At 36.9% G+C, this 24,822-nt stretch overlaps 1 protein-coding gene across 4 annotated transcripts in view; it reads left to right on the forward strand.

Annotated features, from left to right (window-relative positions):
* Window positions 1-24,604, forward strand: part of Mapk8 (mitogen-activated protein kinase 8) — a 57,584-nt gene extending 32,980 nt beyond the window's left edge. For 2 of the 4 annotated variants that reach the window (XM_026779794.1, XM_005348631.2), the window contains 10 exons: window positions 1,539-1,668; window positions 6,081-6,139; window positions 6,246-6,384; window positions 13,411-13,576; window positions 15,845-15,916; window positions 17,597-17,779; window positions 18,907-19,031; window positions 19,568-19,631; window positions 21,785-21,862; window positions 23,059-24,604. In XM_026779794.1, coding sequence (XP_026635595.1) covers window positions 1,539-1,668; window positions 6,081-6,139; window positions 6,246-6,384; window positions 13,411-13,576; window positions 15,845-15,916; window positions 17,597-17,779; window positions 18,907-19,031; window positions 19,568-19,631; window positions 21,785-21,862; window positions 23,059-23,204 — 1,162 coding nt within the window. In that variant the 3' untranslated portion in view covers window positions 23,205-24,604. Of the gene's footprint in view, window positions 1-1,538; window positions 1,669-6,080; window positions 6,140-6,245; window positions 6,385-13,410; window positions 13,577-15,844; window positions 15,917-16,274; window positions 16,347-17,596; window positions 17,780-18,906; window positions 19,032-19,567; window positions 19,632-21,784; window positions 21,863-23,053 lie in introns of all 4 variants that reach the window. The other 2 variants (XM_005348635.2, XM_005348632.3) reach the window with 2 other exon arrangements.
* Window positions 24,605-24,822: the final 218 nt, after the last annotated feature.

A 24,822-nucleotide genomic window follows, 5' to 3' on the forward strand; every position in this document is an offset into this window, starting at 1 on the left:
GAGAGAGAGAGAGAGAGAGAGAGAGAGAGAGAGAGAGAGAGAGAGAGAGAGGAAAGAGAGAGGGAGGAGAGAGAAATAAAGAAATCAAAACTATATAGATGAAAGCTATAATGTGATAATTTTTCCTCAGAGATTACTGGTCCTTTTTATTATTTCTAAGCTGTAACTATTAACCAACAATAGTATTTTGAAATATAAAATATGATTAAATATGTACTTAGAGTCATATAGAGACATGCACTTATATCAAGAAAAAGGAAGTGGCAGGCCTGTTCATTCTGTGAATGCATCTATTCCCATAGCTGATCATTGAGATGCCTGCCTCACTGAATCTTCACTTTCACTCTGTAGTGGATCAGAAATCTCATAAACTGGGGAATACATCAGCTAATACATCTTAGTATGTTACAGAACATGTATATCTTTAAAGTTGATTTACAAGGTAACTTCTATAAAAAGGCCCAGGTTTTATAGATGAACATAATTCTTTATAAATTGAAGTACATACAGTCCTTGGGATAGTTCTCCTACTGACTCAGAATCACTAAGTTAACATTATAACCTTGGGGAAATGATAAGCCAGCCATACCCAAACATAATTACATCTCTATTGCTTCTTAAACAAGCAAAATTTATTTAAAATCTGCTAAAACAATTGGGAGTATTTCTGACCCAGCATGTTTATAAGGTTCTAGAAAAGCTCTTGCATATGTCTACAAATACATGTACATAAGGCTATTCTTTATTTGTTATTTCTATAGCAGAAGTTGAAGCAGCATCAAGTCTGGCAACAGGAGAATAAAATGTTAGGATGCAGCCAAACAGCAAAATACTGTACAACATTTAAAATGAAGTGGAGCTGTCTGTGTCAGATAGACACTCTCAGAAGTATAGACCTGAGTGTTAAAATGATCTACAAAAAACTCCACCATAATCTATTAATTTCTCTGCAATATATCAGATATGTAAAACAATTCTATATACTTTACGTTGACTACATATGCAGAAAAGATAAAAGCTTACCTCTGAGAACAGAAGAGGAAGAAGTCTTTACCTGTAATATGTTTCTCTTTTTAAAAAACTCATGGGGCTGGAGAGATGGCTCAGAGGTTAAGAGAATTGCCTGCTCTTCCAAAGGTCCTGAGTTCAATTCCCAGCAACCACATGGTGGCTCACACCATCTATAAAGGGGTCTGGTGCCCTCTTCTGGCCTGCAGGCATACACACAAACAGAATATTGTATACTAAATAAATAAATAAATAAATCTCAGAACAATTGTGGTAAAATAGTAAAATCTAACAGAATTGTATAAGGAAAATACTCTTACTCGCCCCCCTCCCAAAACATACAAAATGAATACATTTTTTAAATGCATTTAAAAAAAAGACAAAAAGAACTTAGGCACTTGTGTCCACCCGTGCTGAGGGATCTTGGGTGACACAGTCTCAGTGGAGAAAGTAAGGAGTCTATGTGATTGCTTTGTAAATTTGGTTTTAGAACTTTGTGCTTAATGTTTGTTTTTAATTTCTTATTACAGTGCAGCTTATGATGCCATTCTCGAAAGAAATGTTGCAATCAAGAAGCTCAGCCGGCCATTTCAGAATCAGACTCATGCTAAACGAGCCTACCGAGAACTAGTTCTTATGAAATGTGTTAATCACAAAAATGTAAGTGAATATTTCATTTTTCCTAAGTATAAATAAAATCAAGATTTATTCATGAATATATATCTGCCAAAGGTTTTAAAAAATATTAGGGACTTTAAACTCTCTACATTGAAACATTATTTAAAATCTACAGACTTTCCCTCCATCCCTACTCCCTACCTCCATTAGTAAGTAGTGCCAAAAGTGGAAAAATGAGATCTGAAATTTAAATGGTTAGTTTTCTGGCATTTAATTTATAGAAAAAGTTTTAGGGAGATAAGCGTTTGAAAAACATTTTATTCCAAATTTTTCTCATCTTAGTTTTTTTGTTCCCTGTAAAACTGGCATTTTAGAAAACTGTACAGAGATGAAATCATTCCCATTGCACTTGGACATTGGAATTTAATAGGAGTCAAAATGCAAACAACTTCTTTGCACCCAATTCTGACTTCTAAGTGGTATCAGTACTTACTTCTACTCAGATAATCGCTGATAATAACAGTTGAACAAAAACTTTGGAAATATTTACAGAGAACGAGGAAAAACATTTCTAACTTGAAGATAAAACTTTCATTCATTTTGAAAATGAACAGTTAATTTTTTTTTTTTTCATGCCAGAAGAGGGTATCAGATCCCATTCTAGATGGTTATGAGCCATGAGTTTTTTGGGAATTGAACTCAGGACCTCTGGAAGAGCAGCCACTGCTCTTAACTGCTGAGCCTTTTTTCCAGCTCCACTTAAATTGTTTTTAAGTTTACATTAAGCATACTGACTGATATGTTTGTTATTATATTAACAGGACAGTCCTTCCAAACTAGGAGGGCATAAACTAGGAGAGAATTGCAGAAAGGACAATTTTATGAAGCACTAAACTGAAGTGCTAGCCAGAGACATTATCCAAAGAAATTTATAAGATATAATGATTTCCATACTTTCTGGTGTAGAAAATACAATTCATCGCATTTTGAGAGCTAGCCGTGCAAAGAACCCTTATATATTAAAGTCATCACCAATGGGAACTGTATAGATGTTAATGATTGGGCTTATTATTTGGGAAGTTTATGCTGTTGTTTTGGAGGCAGTGAAGCATGATGAGAGTTAGATACCACAAAGCAGTGATAATTTAACTGTCAGATAGTAGAGGGCAGACAGTGCATGCTGACATCTCAAGAGGGAGACTTCTGTGAGTTTCAATGAACTAGGAAGGCTTAAAGGGCTCGAGACTAGACTTTGACTATTAAAGATGGAGTGAAAGTTAGATTTTTGGAAAAGGGGATGACAGAGGAAGAGGGGTTATCAAGGAAGAAATTGTAGTTTCTTGTAGGAGCCAGATGTGGTGCTTGTCCGAGTTCTGCTTGTGGCCTTTCTTCTGTTAGAGCTGCTCATGCCCCTTTTAGTCTCTGGACCTAGTTTCTTTAAGGCAGTGGAGGTGTTGCCTCAGTTTTTCTTTGTTTAATTCAAATACTCCTTTCTCCACCCTGGGTGGCAACAAAGATGTTTCATCTACAGTATGTAGAGTTTGGGAAGCATGTCTTGTATGCTTAGCCATCAAAAGTGTCCCAGATTGGGTGCTTAACATGGTTTGTTCATTGAATGAACATAAAACTAATATGATGGAAGCCATGAATGGCAGGCAGCTCCACCCTGCCACCTGGTGTATGCTGGATTTTATGTAATGTTTTATCTTTTTAGCACTTTGTGTTCTGCACAGATCATCTTGAAATGTTGTTTCCCTACTATTTTCAAGGTTGTTGTAATTTTTAGTTTCTCTTTTAACCTGGTCACTCTGATGAGACACTTAACACACAGTGTCTGATGGATCCCTCTGTTAGCTGTTGAGGCTTGTCTCTCTATTGTAGATATTAAACCACTTGACTAACAAGTAATGCAAGGACCTGATAGCAAGTCACATTGTATTCTGCTGGTTTGGGAGAATTAAGTATAGTACTTTCTGTTGTTCTCATTTAGATACCAATGATAAAGTGTGGCTGTCCTCCCCAGAGTATTTGGGGTTACCCTGCTCCCATCTCTTCATTCTAACTTTACATTTACTGGCTTTACTTCCCAGAATTACTCCGATTGTCTTCATAATAGCTGCACCTGTTGAACGTGTTGTAGAAATTGCCATGCATAGCTATCAGAATTGTTCAGCTACCCTAATTCTTTGTGTTCACATGCATATTATTAGAGACATTTTCACAAATACCTTTTAGAAATCTTTATATGCTATATCTAGTTGCATTATCTAGTTACTGTTCTTCTTTGTTATTGTTTTGTTCATAGAGAAAAATAATGTTTTTCAGTAAGTTTTTACTTGGTCGTGGTAATTATTAGTTCTTTGCTATCTAGCCATAGCTCATCCACTTGTCAGTCATTGACTTTTGCTTGACTATCTAATCTGATTAAGATAATTTATTTAGTTTTTTTTTGAAAAATAAGACAGCTGTGTCTTCATTTGCCTAAAGCATACAGTTGAATAGTTTAATATGTTTATATATATATATATATATATATATATATCCAAAAAGAAACCCTATGTCCTTTTGTTGTTCTTCCCTATCTCTTACACCCAGCAGCTCTAAGCATTTATTAATCCCATTTTTGTTTCTATATATGCCTTTAGCCTTAACTGACCTATAACTTGCTCTGTAAACCATACTGACCTTGAACTCACAGAGATCTACCTACTTCTGCCTCCTGAGTGCTGGGATTAAAGCTGTTCACCACTACCACTGTCAGGTTTTTTTTTTAAGGGTTTATGTATTTTATGTTCATTTGTGTTTTGCCTGCATTTATGTCTGCATGAGAGTGTCAGATCCCCTGGAACTGAAGTTACAGACATGTGGGGCCTGGGAATTGAGCCCAGGTCCTTCGGAAGAGCATCCAAGTGCTCTTGATCACTAAGCCATCTTTCCACCCAGTTATTCCCTCTGTCTTAAATAATTAGTTTATCATTTCTGATTTCATGTTTTTCTGAATATTTACTGGCAGACGCCTTCTGCAAGCAGAGCTTAATGCATCCATGAATGGCATCCATGCTGTCCCCATGAAGATTATGTCTAGAAAAGCATTCCTTTTCCTAAATTGATGTGGGATTCCCCTCTGTATGCTATGAATATGTTTTATTACCATTGGTTATTAAAGAAGCTGCTTTTGCCTATGGCAGGGCAGACTAGAGCTAGGTGGGAAAACTAAACTGAATGCAGGGAGAAAGAAGGCAGAGTCAGGGAGATGTCATATAGCTGCTGAAGGATAAAGATACCAGAACCTTACCATTAAACCACAAGCCTCATGGTAAAATATAAAATAATACAAATGGATTAATTTAAGATGTAAGAGCTAGGTAGGAATATACCTAAACACTTTTTTGTGTGATTATTTGGGTCAGGAGACCAACGAGCAACCTCTTTTTAACCTAAATCGCCATTAGACGTTTAAAAATGTAAGTCAAGTGCATTGTTGTATACTGGCCTGTGAAAGCATGTCAGCTCATTTCTAACAAGGATCTTATGTGGTCGAGGATGAACTTGTTACGAGAATAAGATTCTGTTATGGTGTGCTGAATGTAGGAATGACCTGGACCAAATAGGATAGTTGTTCTTCAAAGTCAATGGAAGGGCTTCACATAACACTTTCTAATTATGCTCTATCAGACACTTTTTTGTATAAAAGTCTATATAATTTGTTATCGAATATTAAGACTTTTAGGACAGTTTCATAGCAAATGTGAGAGAAAGATACAAGCTTGTATGTATTTGTTCTTGTATGTATATAGTACCCCAATTGAGTAGTGCATTAATGTATCACCCAAATTTCACAATTTACATTAGATTACACTTTATTTTTTCTTTCTTTTTTTTTAAAGATTTATTTAATTATTATGTATACAGCGTTCCACCTGCATGTATGCCTGCAAGCCAGAAGAGGGCACCAGATCTCATTATGGATGGTTGTGAGCCACCTTGTGGTTGCTGGCAATTGAACTCGGGACCCCTGAAAAAGCAGCCAATGCTCTTAACCGCTGAACGATCTCTCCAGCAATCTTGTTTTCTTTTTGGTGCTAGGAAATTTACCCAGTGTCTCTGCATGCTAAGTAAACATGACAGCTGAACTATACACCCTCAGCCCCTGGGGTTCACTTGGAATAAGAGAATCTATGACTTTGAATTAGTGTGTGGTATTTATGCATATATTTCCACCTTTATAGTTAACTCATTTTTATTTGCCCCAAAGACCTTTTGTTCCTCCTGTCATTCTTTTTCTCCAGTTCCTAACAATGAAATTTTAGTAAACATGTTTATTTGTGCTTAGTATATAAAAATTGGATGATTTTAAACTAATAGTGAATTATTATAATACATGTATTTGCAGTTCTCAAATGAAGTATTAGGAAGTAGTTTCTAATGTTTTTATTTCTTTGCTTTTGCCACAGATAATTGGCCTTTTGAATGTTTTCACACCACAGAAATCCCTAGAAGAATTTCAAGATGTGTAAGTGTGGTATTTAGAATGAATGCTGTTGATACAAAGTTTAACTAGTACCTGTCCATAGATTGTTGCTATACACTTTAGCTGTCATCTTTTTCTACCCATGAAGTTACATAGTCATGGAGCTCATGGATGCAAATCTTTGCCAAGTGATTCAGATGGAGTTAGATCATGAAAGAATGTCCTACCTTCTCTATCAAATGCTGTGTGGAATCAAGCACCTTCACTCTGCTGGAATTATTCACCGGGTTAGTAGAAAAATATCGCCATGTTCTTTTCTAAGGATTTTTTTTTAATTTTCTGTAAATATTTTGCTTGCATGTATTTAAGTGTACTACATGCATGCAGTGCCTTCATAGGCCAGAAGAGGGTGTCGGATCTACTTAAACTGGAGTTACAGACAGTTAGGAGCTGCCATGTGGGTGCTGGAAACCAAAAAGCAGCAAGTGCTCTGAACTGTTGAGCCATCATCTCTCTAGTCCACCATGATCTTATTCTTTTAAATCACTGAAGTAAAATCCATGTAATAGACTGTTTGAAGTATATGACTCAGTGGCATTTAGTCCATTCACAGTATTGTACAACCACAACCTCTGTCAAATTCTAAATTTTCATTATCTTGCCTAAAAAATTCAAAACTACATCCCTCAAACTGTCACTTTTCATTTCTGTCAATCTCTCCACACCCTAGCAATTCAATATTTATGGATTTACCTGTCCTAGATATTTCATATAAATGTAATCATATGGCCTTTTGTCTAGTTTCTTTGATTTAGTGTAATGTATTTGCAGTTTCTATGCTGTAGCATATATTAGTTTGTCTTTTCTTTTTGTGAATGAACAATATTCCATATGTCATATTCCACAGTGTTTCACTATGAAAATTTATGTACAAGTATTTCTTCAATCTTTATTCTTTAGTTTTTCTGGGTGGAATTACTGGATCATGTGGTGTTATATTTTTAAGGAACAGTCAAACTTTCTCAAATTGGGTACCATTTCCTATTCTCAGAACCCTTAAGTAAGGGTTCTCCAATTTTTCTGCAATTTTGTCAGTATTTAATACCAGACCCTTTTCTGTTAGTCATCATAATGGGTATGAAATGGTATTTTATTGTGTTCTTGATAAACATTTTTCTAATGGCTAATGAGAGTTGTCTTAATTACTTTTCTATTGCTATGACAAAACACCATGACCAAGGCAACTGACAGAAGAAGAGTTTACTGGTAGTTTACAGTTTCAGAGGATGAGTCTGTGACTAATGTTGTGGGGGGCATGACAACAAGCAGGCAGGCATGGCACTAGAACAGTAGCTGAGAACTTATATTATGATCTGCAATAAAGAGAGAGTGCTAACTGCAGTAGTATGGGCTTTCTTAACATGAAAACAATCCCCAGTTACATACCTCTTCCAACAAGGCCATACCTCTCCTAACCCTTCCCAGTTTCACCAACTGGGGCCAAGTATTCAAACATACGAGCTTGTTGGGGCTGTTCTGATTCAAGCTACAACAGTGGTCAAACACTTTTTCATTTGTTGGTTAGCCATTTCTAGGATGGCATTTTAAAACATGTATTTTTAAGCTCTTGTTTCTTAATCAATTGTTTGCCTCTTTGTTAGAGAGAAGGAGAGGGAGGGAGGGAGAGAATCCCAGTTCTATGTATACTAAACCTTTACCAGACATAATTTATACATAGATTGGTTTTCACTTTGCTGATGATGTCTTATTAATACATAAAATATTTTAGTTTTCGTGAAGTACCAAAATTTTGTTATGGCATGTGCCCTTATGTCTTGTATAAGAATCTACTGCTAAAGTGAAGGTCATAAAGATTTAAGATTATCTCTTCTTAGAAGAGTTTTATGGGTATTGCGTCTATTTTTAATTCATTTTTTACATGATGTAATGCAAGAGCCTGTCTTCATTCTTCCATGTGTAGAAATTCAGTTGTCCAAGCTCTCAGAGAATTGTGTTGGTACCCTTTCAGAATCCAGTTGGTCGCAAATATACAGGTCTATTTCTGGACTGCTGGTTTTATATAATTAGTCTTTATGTCTGTCCCTATATTGGAATCACATTTTTATAAATTTGTATGTTTATGTTGCCACAAGGATATGGGGTCCATGGAGTTCAGAGGTGATAGGCTTTCCTATAACTAGATTTACAGGATTTTATGATCTTCTGTTTGGATACTGGAGGCCAAACCCAGGTCCTCTGCAAGAGAAGTCAGTGCTCTTAACCACCAAGCCATCTCTGCACCCTCCAGTTACAGTTGTAACTCTGTACTGCTTTGAAATGGGAAACTGAATCCTGACTACTTTCTTAGTTTTGAAACTTTGAGTGCATATGAATTTGAAGATCAACTTTTTCAGTTTTTTAGAAAAAAACGCTAGACTTTGAACAAAGATTTTGTTGAATCTGAATGTTGATTTGGTGGCTTTATCATCTTGGCAATATTTAGTATTCCAGTTTGTGACCCATAAGATCATTCAGTTTCCTAAGTTGTATTAGCCTTTAGTACTGTAAGTTGGGTAGCTGGAACAGCAGGAGTTATTTTCTCACAGTTCACAGTGCCTAAAATACAGTGGTTTTGGTGAGGTCCATAAACACTCTCTTGTATCTTCACATGGTCTTTCCTCTGTCATAAAGTATGTCTAACCTCCTTTCTAACCTCCTCTTGTGTGTTCATGCACATTGAATTTTTTTTTTTTTTAAAGATCATGTCAACTGAACTGTAGCTTTACTCTATTCAGTTTGGGCACCTTCCCCCTCCCCATTGTTCTAGCTAGAACTTACAGTAAAATGTTGAAGAACAAAGCAAAAATAGCCAACTTTGTCTTTGTCTTGCCTGTCATCATCATTGATTAGTTTGTTTTTCATTATTACAACAAATACCTAAAGCAAGGTGTTTATTGATAAAGAAAAGAATTAGCTCTGTTTTGGAGGCTGAAATCTGAGATCAGTTAGCCTCATCAACTTCTGATGACAATCACTTAGGCCAGTTAGTTACAAGTATGGCAGAGAAACAGCAAATCTGATTGTGTGTAAAAGGTGCCAAGTGTGTAGGATGCTTTGCTTAACCCTAACTCCCTTCTGAGAGCTAACCCATTCCACAACATCAACTTTAATCTCTTCTGACGACAGTGCCCATGACATAATTACTTTCTAATAGTCTCCACCCTCTACAGGTTCCAACATTTCCCTTGGGAGACACATGCAAACATTCTCAAACCATAGTCATCATTAATATGACACCCGCTGTAAGGCCTCAGAACATATTGTAAAATTTCAAAATTAGAGTTAGTCACACTGTCTAATTAGAGGTCATAGCCCCAGGTTCAAGGGTCCCCAGAACTACCTTCGGTTTAGACTATCTCCTCAAGTATATCTCAAGTGAGTATTGAAGGCTGTGTGCTCAAGGGCTCGCTGCTCAGCTTTCTTGACCTTCTTCCTACCTATGAAAGACAGGAGCGAAAGGGTCTTCTATTGTTATTTGGAGCAGAAAGTTTCTTGCTGTCCTGGCTTAGCAGCTTTCTTGACGGCAGACTTAAAGTTTTGTTTTTCATACTGCAATTTTTATCAGTAACTGAAAGAAGTATAGCTTTTTGATTGTATGTCTTTCTAAAGCATATTTGTTAGCTGATGGCTTCTGTATTCTTGAACTTATTTGAAGCTCTCTTGAGTCTGCCTTCAGGCTTCTTTGGACAGACTGAGGTGATTTAATCAATTCTAGGATTTGATAAGGAGCCTTCAGTTCTGTTGTGGGAAAATGGTGTATAGAAACAAGCTGAGAGTGTTTGTGACTTGAAACAGCACAGTGCTTGTTCAGGGTCCTCAGAGTTGACTATGTGACATTGTTCCATTGCTTGGGTCAGGTTCAGGTTTGCTTCCCAGGGACATTCTTTTCGAATGGTATAAGATATTCCCATGCTGACTCGAGTTTTGTCCAGAATTTCTCTTCACATTCTTTCATGTTCTGTTAACTGAAACAAGTTACAAGATAGGCATATAAAAGGATGATACTTGGTCCGGTGATAAACTAAACCATCTGTCACCTTTTTCTGGGTTCTAGGAGCATTTAGTTTATCCAAAACGATGACATGGTTACCTTTCATTCTGCTTGCAATCAATGTAGCTAGTAGTCACCAACAGTCAAAGTCTTGCTTTCCAAATCTTCTAGAACAGGGGTTAAGGGACTTGCTTATATAAAGAGCACATTCTAAGTGTTTTGGTTTGTGGACATGACCTCTGTCACAGCTACTGACTGGACTATGCCCTTCTGTCACAAAAGCAGATGTAAATAATATGGGGCAAAATGACTATGTCTAACTTCGCATACAACTTCCTTTGCAAAACAAGTCATGCTCTCAGTCGGCAGCCCGTTCATTGTGCAAGTCCTGTGCAGATGACGTAAAATACTTTTGCATCTGTGTAATTAGGATCTCTTTCCATTCTGTTACTGGTTTCAGTGCTGTTCAGTCACCAACTCATAGTCCTGTGTCCTTGAATATGTTGTCCGTAATCTGAAATGCTTGGAGCCAGCATGTTTCAGATTGTGGAATGTTGTAGATTTTAGATATTTGCATAGCCTTTACCAGGTGAGTATTGCATCCCTAAATCTGAAAGTTAGAAGTCCAGATTGCCTGAAATTCAAAGCACTGGCATGATGGGCCCTGTATCCTTGGATTAATTTGAGGCTACCTTTAATAAGTTTTCCTTAGCGTAGACATCAAAGTGGATATAAGATCCTTTTGAGTACTATCAGTACACTCAAAATGACTTAAATTTGGGCCTTTCAGATTTCAGAGTAGGCATACTCAACTTGTAATAGTAACTCCCCAGTCCTGGGTCAGTTAACCAGAATGCAATAGACATGGCTATAACAAATATCAAATACAAGGTAAACGTGACTAAGGAATTCTCTCATTTTGTATACAGGCAGATCATGGTAGGGTGGGAACTTGGCTTCATAGAGATGATGAACAACCCCACTGCCAACAAAGCCCACTGTCTGGAGTATTTTTAATCACCAGAGGAAGGGATGAGCCGCAGAAGGTTATGTGCTGAACCTCCTCTACTTTGTTCCCGTTCAGACACTAATGAGTCTACTCATGCCTCCTTGTCTGACTGGAGAGGCTTAGAAAATCAGAGAGGAAAGATAGAATATTGAGTTATTTCTACTCTCTCTGCACAAATGTAAACTCCAAGGCAGTCTTCCATATATAGTTAATAATATTATGACATCTGTAAAAAGATAAACATTGGTACGAAAAGATGAATTTTAGTTAATATTCTTAGAGCCAAATACTCTTGGTAATTTATTGTCTTAAACTGTTTGTTTTTTAAAAATGCATTTGTTCTTAATTATTCCATAACAAAAAGTTTTTTTTCTAGACTAGAACCAGCTAGTATAAAGAGCCAATAATCTCCATCTGTAGTAACAGATATGGAAGTGATTAAAGTTTGTAATGTTTTATTCTTAAGCATGGATATTCCTTTGTTTCATATGCTGTATTTCAGAAGTATTAGCAACATTATATTTGCAGAACAGTAATGATAACCTTTGTCTTGTGTTGTAAGAATCTGCTTCCTAAGCCTATGCATGATGGCTTGTCAGAATAAGATAGAAACAGCATACAAGCAATTCCTGCATGTAGACATTTAAAAAAGGGATCTTTGTCTTGAAGGCTTTTGCTCTTGGTGTTTGTGTCTGCTACTCATTTGTGCATGTGAGATAGTGTGACTGTGATATGAATGTTCATCAAAGCTCACAGGCATGAGCATGATGACTATGAAGGCCTGAGTATTTATGCCACTGCCTTCATTTTAATAGGTATCACACAGATTTCCTTCTGGCTGGAACCAAGTGGCAGTTTTTCACAAAGACATTATGTAGCCCTACCAGCAGGAAGGAATTTTATGGACCAGTGGCACCAGCACACTAGTTCACATGTGAACAAAGTTTATGAGCAAATGTTTGTGGTTTTATGTGGAAAGTCAGGAATGGGCAGGCTGATAATCACTATTTTAGTCCTTTAGAGCTGATACTGGGTTGATCCCAAGCCTCCCTCCCTTTAAAAGCAAACACATATGACTTATGAGTGTTCAAATAACATATGCCAAGATTATGTCAAATTTGATCATATGAATATTAGAATGTTTCATATTGGTTTTAAAGCAATATAAAGCTTATTTTGACTTTAGGGATTTTTAATGCTATAATTTAGTGTGCAAATGAATGTAAATGATAATTTATAAGTCTTACCATAGTAGTTCTTTTATTGTCTGTGATTGGTGTTTTAAGACAGGGTCTTGCTGTGTGTCATAATTTGCTTTCTGTTGCTGTGATAAAACACTGACCAAAAGCAAGTTGGGGGCAGAAAGGCTTATTTCATTTTAAATTTACATATAACAGTCCATCTCTGAGGAAAGTTGGGGCGGGAGCCTGGATTAGCCATGAAGGAGTGCTGTTTACCGGCTTGCAACTCCGTGTTTTTCTCAACCTGTTTTCTTAATACATCCAGGACCACCTACCCAGGGAGGGCACTATCCACAGAGGGTTGGGCTCTCCCACATCAATCACTGATTAGGAATATACCTCCCACAGAGTTGTCTGCAGGCCATTCTGGTGGAGGCAGCTTCTCAGTTGTTCCAGGTGACTCTAACTTGTTGTGTCAAGTTAACAACAATCTAAGCAGTATACTATGTATCTTTCTGCTCTGGTATCAAGTATTGTGATTGCAAAGGATTGGCTGCTATACCTAGCACAAAAGGGTTTTTTTTTTTTTGTTTAATTTTTTTTCTTTTATGGTGTTTTATCTGTGTGTATGTCTGTGTGAAGGTGTAGAATCCTCTGGAACAGGAGTTACAGACACTTGTGAGCTGGCATGTGGATGCTAGAAATTGAACCAGAGTTCTCTGGAAGAGCAACCAATGCTCTTAACGCTGAGTCATCTCTCCAGCCCCACACAAAAGTTCTTAAATGAGCTTTAAGATGCCTTTCCAAATCTCCTGCTCTATTTGACCAAGAATTTCTAGCTAATACTAATTTCTAGGAAATAAAACATTGACATCCATACTGGGTTTATGTTCATATCAATGAAAACATTTTAAATCTGACTTCTTGGGTTTGCCTATTTGTTGAATCTCTGTAGAGATATTACAGAGAAAACACTGAACAGTTAACATTGTTTGACAGCTTATGCAAATCAATTGAGCAGTAAACCCTTTGTTTCTGTCTTAGCAATCATTTTCATGTTTATTTCTTGAAGGACTTAAAGCCTAGTAATATAGTAGTCAAATCAGACTGCACTTTGAAGATTCTTGATTTTGGACTGGCGAGGACTGCAGGAACAAGTTTTATGATGACGCCTTATGTCGTGACTCGGTACTACAGAGCGCCAGAGGTCATCCTCGGCATGGGCTACAAGGAGAACGGTCAGCATATACTTTCACTTTGAAATACTCTTTTGATTTAGTTTATCAATAAGTTTTTTATACTTCAATTGAAGTGCATGGAATTAAGTGTGCATCCAAGTTTCAAATGTGTATTAAGAATCTGAGCATTTTGCCATAAATTTTTGGGAAAGCATGGGGGCCTTATCTTAAACGTGAATACCCTTACCCCTAGATAAAGAATTCTAAAACCGGAACTTATGCCTTTTGCTTGTCTGTAACTTCAGTGTGAGCATATACTTATTAATCATTTAACCTTAGAAGTAATTCTAGTGTATATTAGTCATATTTGCTTGCATCTCCAACACCTTTATTCGGTGTTAATAGTAGCACTCACTATGAGAACTACATTAAGATCCAATTCTGAAAGCTCGTGGATAATGCAACCTCTTGTGGGAAGCACCAGTGTTTCCTCAAAGCTTTTGCCCAACCTTAAGGAAATTTAATTTATTATTGTGTGGATATGTTAAACTTTTTAATGTGGTGTATTTCTAGGAAGAAATTAGAATAGTAGCTCACTTTGAATCAGAAAACTATTACATCAGTAATAGAAAATTCTTTATACATATATGTACATAATACATTTGCATATATATAATGATACCATTGAAACTGGGGTCCTTGTTTAATTTTCTCTTCTTTTTTGAACTATTTAAAAACAAGTACTTGAGATATTAATTAATTTAAGTAAGCATAATACTTTGTTTTCTTAGTCTTGACATAGATTTAAAAGTTTTGTTTTGAGGATTGATATTTCAGATAACCAGAGTGCAGATTGCTAATTGCTTTTCGCTTTTCTGTGAAACTTTTGGTTATCACAAGTGGTACCATGTGTTAGTGTCCTTGTAAATATGGTCTTGGCATAGCTTCTTACCAGAAATTAGAGAAACTATTGTCAAGGATTGACATATTGGGCCTGGAGAGATGGCTCAATGGTTAAGAGCTCTGGCTGCTCTTCCAGAGGACCTGAGTTCAATTCCTAACACTCACATGGCAGCTTAAAGCTGTCTGTAACTCCAGTTCCAGGGGATTAGATACCTTTATACAGACAAATGCGCACATAAAACAAATAAATACAATCTTTAAAAACAAAGAATTGACTTCCTGTCCTCTCTTAGCTAAGAGTCACATAGATGTCTCATTACATTTTTCTGCCTGTTTCCCCACCAACCCAGTCAAATCTAATCCTTCCTCATAACTACATTAGCCAGCAGGAAATGGGGAATGACGTACAGATACCCTCTTTTCAGTCCCTCCCTCCCTCCCTCCCTCCCTCCCTTCCCTCTTCCCTTTCCCCCTTCCTTTCTCCTTTCTGCTTTCCTTTCTCCTCCCTTCCCTCCCTCTCTCCTTCCCTCCCCCTTCTCTCTCTCTCTCTCTCTCTCACACACACACACACACACAGATTTTTTTTTCATGTTTTGTTTTATTTCAGAGAATCTCAGATTATTTTGGAAAGTTTGGGGTAAACTGATTTGTTTTAAACTGCATGAAAGCAAATTCGACTCCTTGTAGCAAGTTTTATAATGATCTGCCAGGGGAGTCTTTGTAGATCTGTAGGTACTTTGATATTTCAAAATTGAATACTTGAAAAACACTTGTGTTTACCAAGTTTCTCAGCAGATAAACTGTTCTTTCTCTGTATTTGTTGCTTTTTGGGTAGAGGTCGGTATAAATGTAAAATGAGGTTGCAAAGAAAATGGCTGACTTTAATTCAGAATATACAAAGCTTTTTCAGTTCAATAAGCCTGTGAAATCCAGTTTGAAATTTTCTGAGGAAAACTTAGACTTACATTTTATTAAATTCAGAGACACTCTGTTTTTGTATGCTAGATTATTTCTGCCTGTGCTTTTGAAAATTAGTAAAATTCAGTCAAACCTCAAAATAGTGCATCTTATACTTAAAATTTTATGATCTCATACATTTGTAACCTTATAAAGTTTGTTTGATTCTACTTTATATTTTACTAAAATTCTTATAAAATGTAAGAATTTTTTATTTATGCAATTTCTGTGCATAGTTCTCACTTTAAAATTAGATATGTAACTAAAATGCAACACTTCATATTTTCCTTTGTGATTCAGAGCTTTTTAAAAAGTATTTTATTTTAAATTATTCCATTATTTGAAATCAAATCACCTTTTCTTTTTTGCGATGTTCTGCAGTTTTTAGATAATGCAGTCATATTTTGCTTCTTTGATTTTAATGACCTTTTGCTTTGCTTTTCCTTCTTTTGTGCTGCAAACATATAGTGGATTTATGGTCTGTGGGGTGCATTATGGGAGAAATGGTTTGCCACAAAATCCTCTTTCCAGGAAGGGACTGTATCCTTGTGCTGCTGCAGCAGACTAATGAGCTAGGTGATGAACTCCTTCTGATCGCTAATGAAAAGGAATATATTCTACACTTGTACATACAGGTTTCTTTTTTAATAGAAAGTTTGTGGCTGTTATAATTCAAAAACTGAGCTAAGAAACTGAAGTATTTGTAGGCTGCACCGGGCAGTAGGACATACAGTCTCTGCTGGTAGTCAGAGCACATTCACTGTCACTCATTTTTATTTCGTATTGCTTTTTATGATTTTAAGTGTATATGGTGTGTGTGTTTATTTTAATGTTTATATATTTTTCTTTTTATTTTAACCAAAATCTTTATGTTAATGTCATTGCATTTTGTTTTCAGTTGACATTTGGTCAGTTGGGTGCATCATGGGAGAAATGATCAAAGGTGGTGTTTTGTTCCCAGGTACAGATCGTATCCTTATCTTTGGCCTAAACTGTAGTTTCTAAAGGTCAAAATGTATGCTACCGCGTCAGCCTGGTCAGGTAGAATGTATTTTGTCTCTCCCTAATACAAAGTATTGTTAAATTACTCTTCCAGAATACCACCTCTTACTTGACATAGACTTCCCTTTCCTCTTTTATTGTTTCATATGGTAATTTTAATAAGTACTCAAGTGTGATTATTTACAGTTCCTCGATGGCTTTGAATTGATTAACGACTTCCACTAAAAATTTCTAACACTTGAGTAAGGCTATAACTATATGGAAAATAGCATGAGTTTTGGAATTATCTGTTGCTCCTCTGTCTTTTTGTTTAGTTCCCCCACATCTTTCTGTTACTGTTCTGTATGTTGTGTCTTACTGTCTCATTACATTAACATGCTGAGAATGTTAGCTAGAAGTTTCCTATGTTGGTAATTAGGATGGGAGTCATGCTTTTAGTTCATCAGCCTTTCATATTTATGTTAACAGTGAAGTGGCTTTGAGTGAGTAACATTATTTTAGGTGCAGTGAGATTATTTGCCATGTTACAGTAAGAGTGTTTGGGACATTAGTCTTTGGAGGTTTGGAATATAAAGACTAGAAGGAACAAGACCAGGAAATCCTAGTCTACAGCATTCTGAGATACTGGTATCATTTTCATATATTTCAGCATTTCATGAACATAATTAATATAGACAAACCTGAGAATGGCAAAAGAAAATGCTACTTCTATCAGTCATCATTTTTATCAGTATTGATTGTTTTTTGTTAGTGTAGAGAACTCAGAAACAGGACAGACTAGAAATACTTCTTACTCTCTAGGAAATGCATTTACATTTTTGAAGAGCTCAGGGAAAGGCAACTTTTAAAGTTTTATGCAGTTTGCATTTTGAGTCTATGCATAGTAATGATAGTTTTTGAGTTATAATTTTTATTTGAATTTACTTGTGTATGCCTCTGTTTTATGGTAGAATTAATGTTTCTGTATTCCTACACACATGTGCACACATATACACACATACATATACACAATAAATAAGATTAACCAAACTTATTTATTCATCATTTTTATTCACTTGCAATCATTGCCATTTGCATGGTGACTTTGAGGTATAAAATATATAATGGCCACATTCTTTAAGTGTTAAAATTTTTCCATTTTTTTGTATTTAATGTGGGTAAGATTAAAGGGTTGAACATTTGATACATGGAGTATTTTTCTTAGCTACTTGATAATAGATATTGATCAGTGGAATAAAGTTATTGAACAGCTTGGAACACCCTGTCCTGAATTCATGAAGAAACTACAACCAACAGTAAGGACTTATGTTGAAAACCGACCTAAATATGCTGGATATAGCTTTGAGAAACTGTTCCCTGATGTGCTTTTCCCAGCTGACTCAGAGCATAACAAGCTTAAAGGTAAGTTGTATAAGTGTGTGCACCAAATTCTGTTTTGGGTATGCATGTGTGGGAAGAATGCTTAGTCATATTTTTAAGGGACTAACTCAAAATTATGTCTGCTAGTGGAGCATAGGAAGTTTCTGTTGCTTTTGCATTTTAGCTAGCTATAGTGGCATTTGCCTTTAATCCTTGAAGTTGGGATGCAGAGGCAGGAGGGTTTCTGAGTTCAAGGCCAGCTGAGGCAAGAAAATGGAAAGCCTACTTCAAAAAAGAAAGAAAAAGCCGGGCAATGGTGGCCCATGCCTTTAATCCCAGCACTGGGGAGGCAGAGACAGGTGGATCTCTGTGAGTTTGAGGCCAGCCTGGTCTACAAAGCTAGTTCCAGGACAGCTAAGGGCTACACAGAGAAACCCTGTCTCAAAAAAATAAGTAAGCAATCATGTGTGTATCCTGGTTTTTTAGTAAACACGATTCTGTAAATGGGGTGGTTCACAAGTATAATCCCAGAACTTGGGAAGCTGTGACTGAAGTAGTGTGAGGAGTATGAGACCATCTTGGGCTACCTTATGAGTTCCAGGCTAACTTAGCTTGACCTGGTCTTTTATTTATTTAAATAAATGGGGAGAGGCGGAAGGACTAGAGAGGTTGCTTGCTGCTCTTGCAGACAACCTGAGTTCAGTTCCTAGCACTCATATGAGGCAGCTTACAACCAGCTGTAAGTCCAGCTCCAGGGAACCTAATACGCTCTTCTGGCCTCCCTGGGCATCTGCATTCATGTGTGCATGTACACACCTCTCCCTTCCCTCTGTGTACACATAACTGAAAATGCAACAAATCTCTTTTAATAAAAAAATAAATAATAAACAGCATTCTATTTTAAAACGTAGGATTTGCTTTGTCTTAGTTTGATTGGTTCAGTTTGAGATAGCTATTTACTGTGTTATCCTGCTAGCCTCGGACTAGAACCAAGCTGGCCTAAACCTTGTGATCCTTCTGCCTCCGTATCCTTAGTTCAGCAATTACAAGCATATGTACCATGTCTGACAAAGATAATTTTTTAAAAATAAAAGATAACCTCAACTTTCTAAAGTTAATAATCGGAGAATCTCTTGAACATGTGTGTATTAATATCATTATTTTTGCAGCCAGTCAGGCAAGGGATTTGTTATCCAAAATGCTAGTAATAGATGCATCCAAAAGGATCTCAGTAGATGAAGCTCTCCAGCACCCATACATCAACGTCTGGTATGACCCTTCGGAAGCAGAAGCCGTAAGTTCTTAGTGTTTGAAGAGCATACTTCATTCTTAGAGCTAGTATTAAAACTAAGTTTGAAATACATTTGACATTTTAAAAATATAGGTAGAGGATGTTAAATCTTTACTAGTTCTGCATGAAGAAAACCTTAGGTTAATGAACATAGCTAAGTTCTCACACAGTCGGGCAGCCTCCCACTGTTTCTTTTATTCTGTTGAATTGATAGTTGATTGGAGAGGAGCTAGAAAGTCTGTGGGAGCAGCCTTATTTAGAACTAATGTTTTGTATCCAAAGAAGAGCAGAATTCTGTAATACAGGTAAAATGTGACAATTTCAAAAGTTAGGAAGAAAGAAAAAAAGACAGACATCATATTTCTTACAAAGGAATCTTATAGAATTACTTCATAGAAAGTTCAAGTTACTGATGATTGATTAGTCTTTTTCTCATGATTCATTTTTACAAGTCTTTTGTCTTACTGATACTTTAAATAAGTAAGAGTATATATACTTTCAGTAAACTGACTCAGCTGTTACTGCCTTGTCTGTTTCAGCCACCACCAAAGATCCCTGACAAGCAGTTAGATGAAAGGGAGCACACAATAGAAGAGTGGAAAGGTAAGTCACCAGACTCTAAGACGCTAGCGCAACTTCCGCTTCTTTCAGTGGCTTCTTCCCGTTAAGGAAATTAATGTTGCTTTCTATTTTCATAACTTATATTTGATAATAACTTTTTGTTTGTTTGTTTTACAAAAGTAGACAGTTTCTTTCCTTCTTTATTTTCTGAAATTTTCCACCTCCGTTGTAGGCACATTACTGTTTTCTTCTTTGTTTCTTCATCCATGTTTGGGGTATTTAGTGTTCTGTACTCACTTATTTATGGATGTCCCCATACATCTTGAAAATAACACGCTCTTGGTAAGCACAGCTGCCTGCAGGGTTTAATACCTAGTAAGTGGTGAGCTGTAAGGAAGTGTGTCTCTCAGTTTGTGATGTTCTTGCTGGCCTGAAATGCACTGTGCCTGTCTCAAACTCACCAAGAACTGCCTGCTTCTGGAGTGTTGGGATTATATCTATGTGCACCACCACATCTTGTCTCATCACATTTTCTTTACCCGGTCTTCTTTTGATGGGCATCTGGGCTTTTGGTGGGCATCTAGGCTGTGGATGGGCATCTAGGCTGTTGGTGGGCTTCTGGGCTCTTGGTGGGCATCTGGCTAATAGCATATATTGCTGCTGTGAATAGTGTCTCAGTGGGCGTGCAGGTATCTTATATTCTGCCTTAGATTCCTTTAATGGAATTTATTTTTTATAGAGATTTATTTATTATGTATACAATGTTCTGCCTGCATTTGTCCCTGCAGGCCAGAAGTTCACTCCAGATTTTATGACAGGTAGTTGTGAGCCACCATGTGGTTGCTGGGATTTGAACTCAGGACCTCTGGAAGAACAATCAGTGCTCTCAACCGCTGAGCCATCTCTCCAGCCCCTGAAATTTGTTTATTTTTTTTTAATGTTTTGAGGAACCTGCAATAATTTCTGTACTGACTATTCTAATTTCTATTTCCACTGATATTTATGAAGGTTCCTTTTTATCACATCTTTGCTAGCATTTGTTGCCATTGGTTTTCTTGATGGATAGTTGTCATTCTGACTGATGTTGGATAGAATCTTGGTATTTTGTTTATGTATTCTGATGGCTTGGAATATTGATTTTTTTTATATAGTGTCCATTTGTATTTTATTTTTTTGAGAAATTTCTGTTGAGTTGAAAAAGAATTTTCCCATTTATTGGTTAGCCTATTGATTGATTGAGTATTCAGCTTCTTGATGATGCTTTTGATGATTGGGAGAATGTTGAAATAAAAACATGCATATGGTACAGACTGACATCAAACTTGTGATCTCCCTGCCTCAGCCTCTCAGCTACTAGGATTACAGGTATGTGTCACCGTGCCTGGCCTCCAGTGGGATTCTTTATAAAAAAGAAAAAAAACCTTGAACTTTGGGAATTAATACAAATTCTTTGGAATTCTTTTTACATTTTTGGTTTGGGTATTTTCCGAGGAATTGCTTTTATGTAATTTTTCAAAGAGTGCGTGACCCAAAGGTGATTTAAATAATGGTAATGGAGAAGTCAGAATCATGTAGAAGAATAGGGTGTGGGGTACATACTGCACCCTATGTCTTTAATCAGTCAAAGCTGTCTTTGTGGTCCTCTGCTGCTGCCCTCACTCAGGGCTACAAGAGTCTTAGGATGGGGTGTTGGTGCGATGCCATTTGTAGGCTACTTGGAAGGAGCTGAAGCTACTGCTGCTTTTGCTTAAATAAAAATGTCTCCTATCCCGTTCCCATTGTAAACACTGATATATATCTTTGTAACTACAGCCTTGTTGCATAAGGCCAGGACTATAGAAGTAGAAGGAAGATAAACACAGACTCTAACCCTCACTTAGACAAAATTAGACAAGCATCTGTAAGGCAGAATGCTGTTTGGGTGATACCTTGCTGGGTTCTGGCAGCAGCTGCCCATTAGCCAACATAAACAGTTAGAGCAGAGAGTTGTGCTGTCTTTCAGTGTTGTCTGTGGTTGGAGGTCAGGGAGTTGTTAACATCTGTGAATCAGAACCTGACACTCACTTGGTCGGCTGTCATTGCAAAGGCCCAGCTTGGCATACTTAAAAGATACACAAGTTTTGACTTAAAATATACATACTTTCTGAGGTTCACTCTGATTTCAAAACACTTATTTTTCCTGTTTTTCCCCCCAGAATTAATATACAAGGAGGTGATGGAGTTGGAGGAACGAACCAAGAATGGAGTCATAAGAGGGCAGCCATCTCCTTTAGGTTGGTTACAATATAGACCCGTTGTGGTTGTGATTGCAATTTACTTGTGTTATAATCTTCAGTGCCCTGGGACCTGCAGTTCTTCACCTTGCTCACTCAGTTTGCTGGTTACAATTTTATAGTTAAATTTGAAAGCACTGACATACTGCTGTCTCTCTATATTTTTTTTTGCTATTGTCTCTGTCATACTGATTTAACCCTGCCTTTATTGGCCTTGCTTTAAAGAATTCTCTTTGCATTCGCTGTGTTTTGATTGGAACAGCTTTCATTTGGAATAAATAAAAGCTTCACTACAGAATTTGCTGCACACGCACGCCATCATAAATAAAAGCTTCACTACAGAATTTGCTGCACACACACGCCATCAAGTACTAGTGTTGTTTTCAGTACTTTTGTCACAGTTGGAAACAAGCTTTGGGTGAACCTCTTGTATCTGAGTGCTTTGTTCATCATTCTGCAGAATGGGGATTATCTCAGCCCCTGAGATGTGGTTCAGTAGACTTTCTACCTGTTTGCTTTCAGCATCTTGGGGCTCTGAACTCTATTCACTGTTTTTATTCTGGAAATGTGTTCTTGAGAACTTTCATGTGCTTCTAAATTACCCTTATTTAGTAAGCTTGTGTTTTGAAAGTTGCTACCTGTTATTTAAGGTTCCTCTTAATCAAAGTGTTGCTCTTTTGTGTTGACTTCTGCTTTGCAAGATATTCCAGAAGTATCATTTTGACATTGTGGGGTTTTTTGGGTTTTTTTGTTTGTTTTGTTTTTTTTTTTTTTTTTTTTGTGAGACAGTATCAAAAGTAATATTTTCTGTAGTATTCTAGTTCTCGAAGTTTGCTTTTATTCATTTGGCTCTTTGAGAATTCTCTCCAACAAAGGACAAGGTAGACAGTTTTATATGTGTTCACAACTCTTCTGGAATATACCCTGAGGCCCATTCGTGAATCTTGCTATAGGGCCATTCTCCACGTTACTTGGACTTCTGATTTCTTGTCTTAAACTCACAATGCAGTAGAAAGGACAGGAGTATAGGTTTCTAGGTGTTTTAAGAATTCTTCCCTCATAGCTTGTGTGAATGAGAGAACACTAGCGTTAGGCTCACTATAGTTCGCACTCCGTAAGCCCAGGAGAAGTAGTATGCTGACACTGGAGGTGGGCAGCACAGTAACTGATTTGCTGTTTTGTTTCTCATAGCACAGGTGCAGCAGTGATCAACGGCTCTCAGCACCCATCGTCTTCACCGTCTGTCAATGATGTGTCTTCAATGTCCACAGATCCGACTTTGGCCTCGGATACAGACAGCAGTCTAGAAGCATCAGCTGGACCTCTAGGCTGCTGTAGATGACTACTTGGGCCTTGGGGGGGTGGGAGGGATGGGCAATCGGTTAGTCATGGATAGAACTGCTTTTAAAAACAATTCAGTGGTCATATTTTTGAGTGATTTTTTTTTAAAAAATGTAGAATTCATTTTGTAGTAAAGTAGTTTATTTTTTTTTAATTTCAAGTGTTGTAATTTAAAACCTAAGTTGTGTTTTTAAACAGCAACAAAACTGTATTGTATTTTTGCTGTAATTAACTGTATAATGTAAACATAATTATTTTATCATGGTTTAAATTTTTTGCATATTTGCTTTATCTTATGCTGCTGATTTTTTTACTGAATTTGTAAGATTTTTGTTTATCGAAGCAACTATTATGTGGTGACTTGCATATATCATGAATTATTTAAGATGTTTATAAGTTTTTTATTAGAATTTATTTCAGATGTTTGTTCATGATGCTATCCTTAAGGGTTATGTGCTTATCAATGAAATAACCCCAGAGGAGTAAGGGAAAATAACCTGTAGCCAGTTATATTCAGGAATAACTACTGTAAATGATGAACGTGTCAAGAAACCTCCAATATTTGTTACTTGCCAATCCCAATTTAGTTACAACAATTAGTAGGCAACCTTACCTAAATTTTGGCAAACACCCTGCTCTCTATATGGCAGGATAACTCAGAGCATGTCTTTAAAGAAGCTGAGCACATCCTACTACATTTGGAGCTCCCCACCCTAACCCAACAAAAGCTCAAATCAAGAATTGTGTCTGTTCTGAGTTTTGTAGCATGCTCAAAGCTTTCGATCAATTGTATACAGTCAAGAGGATACTTCATGAATATACATTTCAATGCAAATCAACAGCTGTTTCCCTTGTACTATCTATGAGCCTGCTTCTGTATACACTGAGTTAATCTCAGGCTATAGGATAGGTCCTGGCATTGGTCAAGAGTCTGGATGTCTCTTTTGTATAGCTTCTGGCCTCTGGACCTTTCCCAGTTCCTGTTCCTTTGGAGGGTCAGTCTGTTGAGCACCAGTTTTTGGTGTTTCTGGCCATTTGATTCTACCTGTAGCATAAGTCTATTTTTACTAGCTGTCAGGAGGTTCCAAAGCCTACTTAAATTTGTGTAGGTGATGTTTAAATGAGCAATATACCGTTCATCTGAAAATAGTAGCACACAGCCATATGTAGGATGTCATTTTCTAAGGACTGTTTCTTCACAGTGAGCAGAGCAGGCATAGTGGTGGTTCTTCAGTCTTTGATTTTTTTATATCTGATTTCCAATAGAATACACAGTGTGAACGTTGAGTAGTGTAAGAATGGTGCTGCTCCTGACAAGTGTGTGTTAACTGTTTACATTTTCTATCTACAGAATCCTTTCTCTGTAACTGAATTTTCCTAAGTAAAATGTCATCAAGGTCTCATTATTTCTGAAATGATGTCTGTAATGCCCAGGCACCTTTGGTATTGTCTGGAACAAGAGGGATTTCATGGATTGAACTGGGAAATACATACTTCCTGAGCTGCAAGGTTGTAGGGAGAAGCCATTTGGAGCTCACAACCAACCGGACTAAGAACAGGCACAGCTCAGCAAATTTCTGAAAGTTTGCTTAGCTTTTTGCTTTTTTTTTTTTTTTTTT

The sequence above is a fragment of the Microtus ochrogaster genome, chromosome 6 (assembly GCF_000317375.1).
Source record: "Microtus ochrogaster isolate Prairie Vole_2 chromosome 6, MicOch1.0, whole genome shotgun sequence".
Lineage (NCBI taxonomy): Eukaryota > Metazoa > Chordata > Mammalia > Rodentia > Cricetidae > Microtus > Microtus ochrogaster.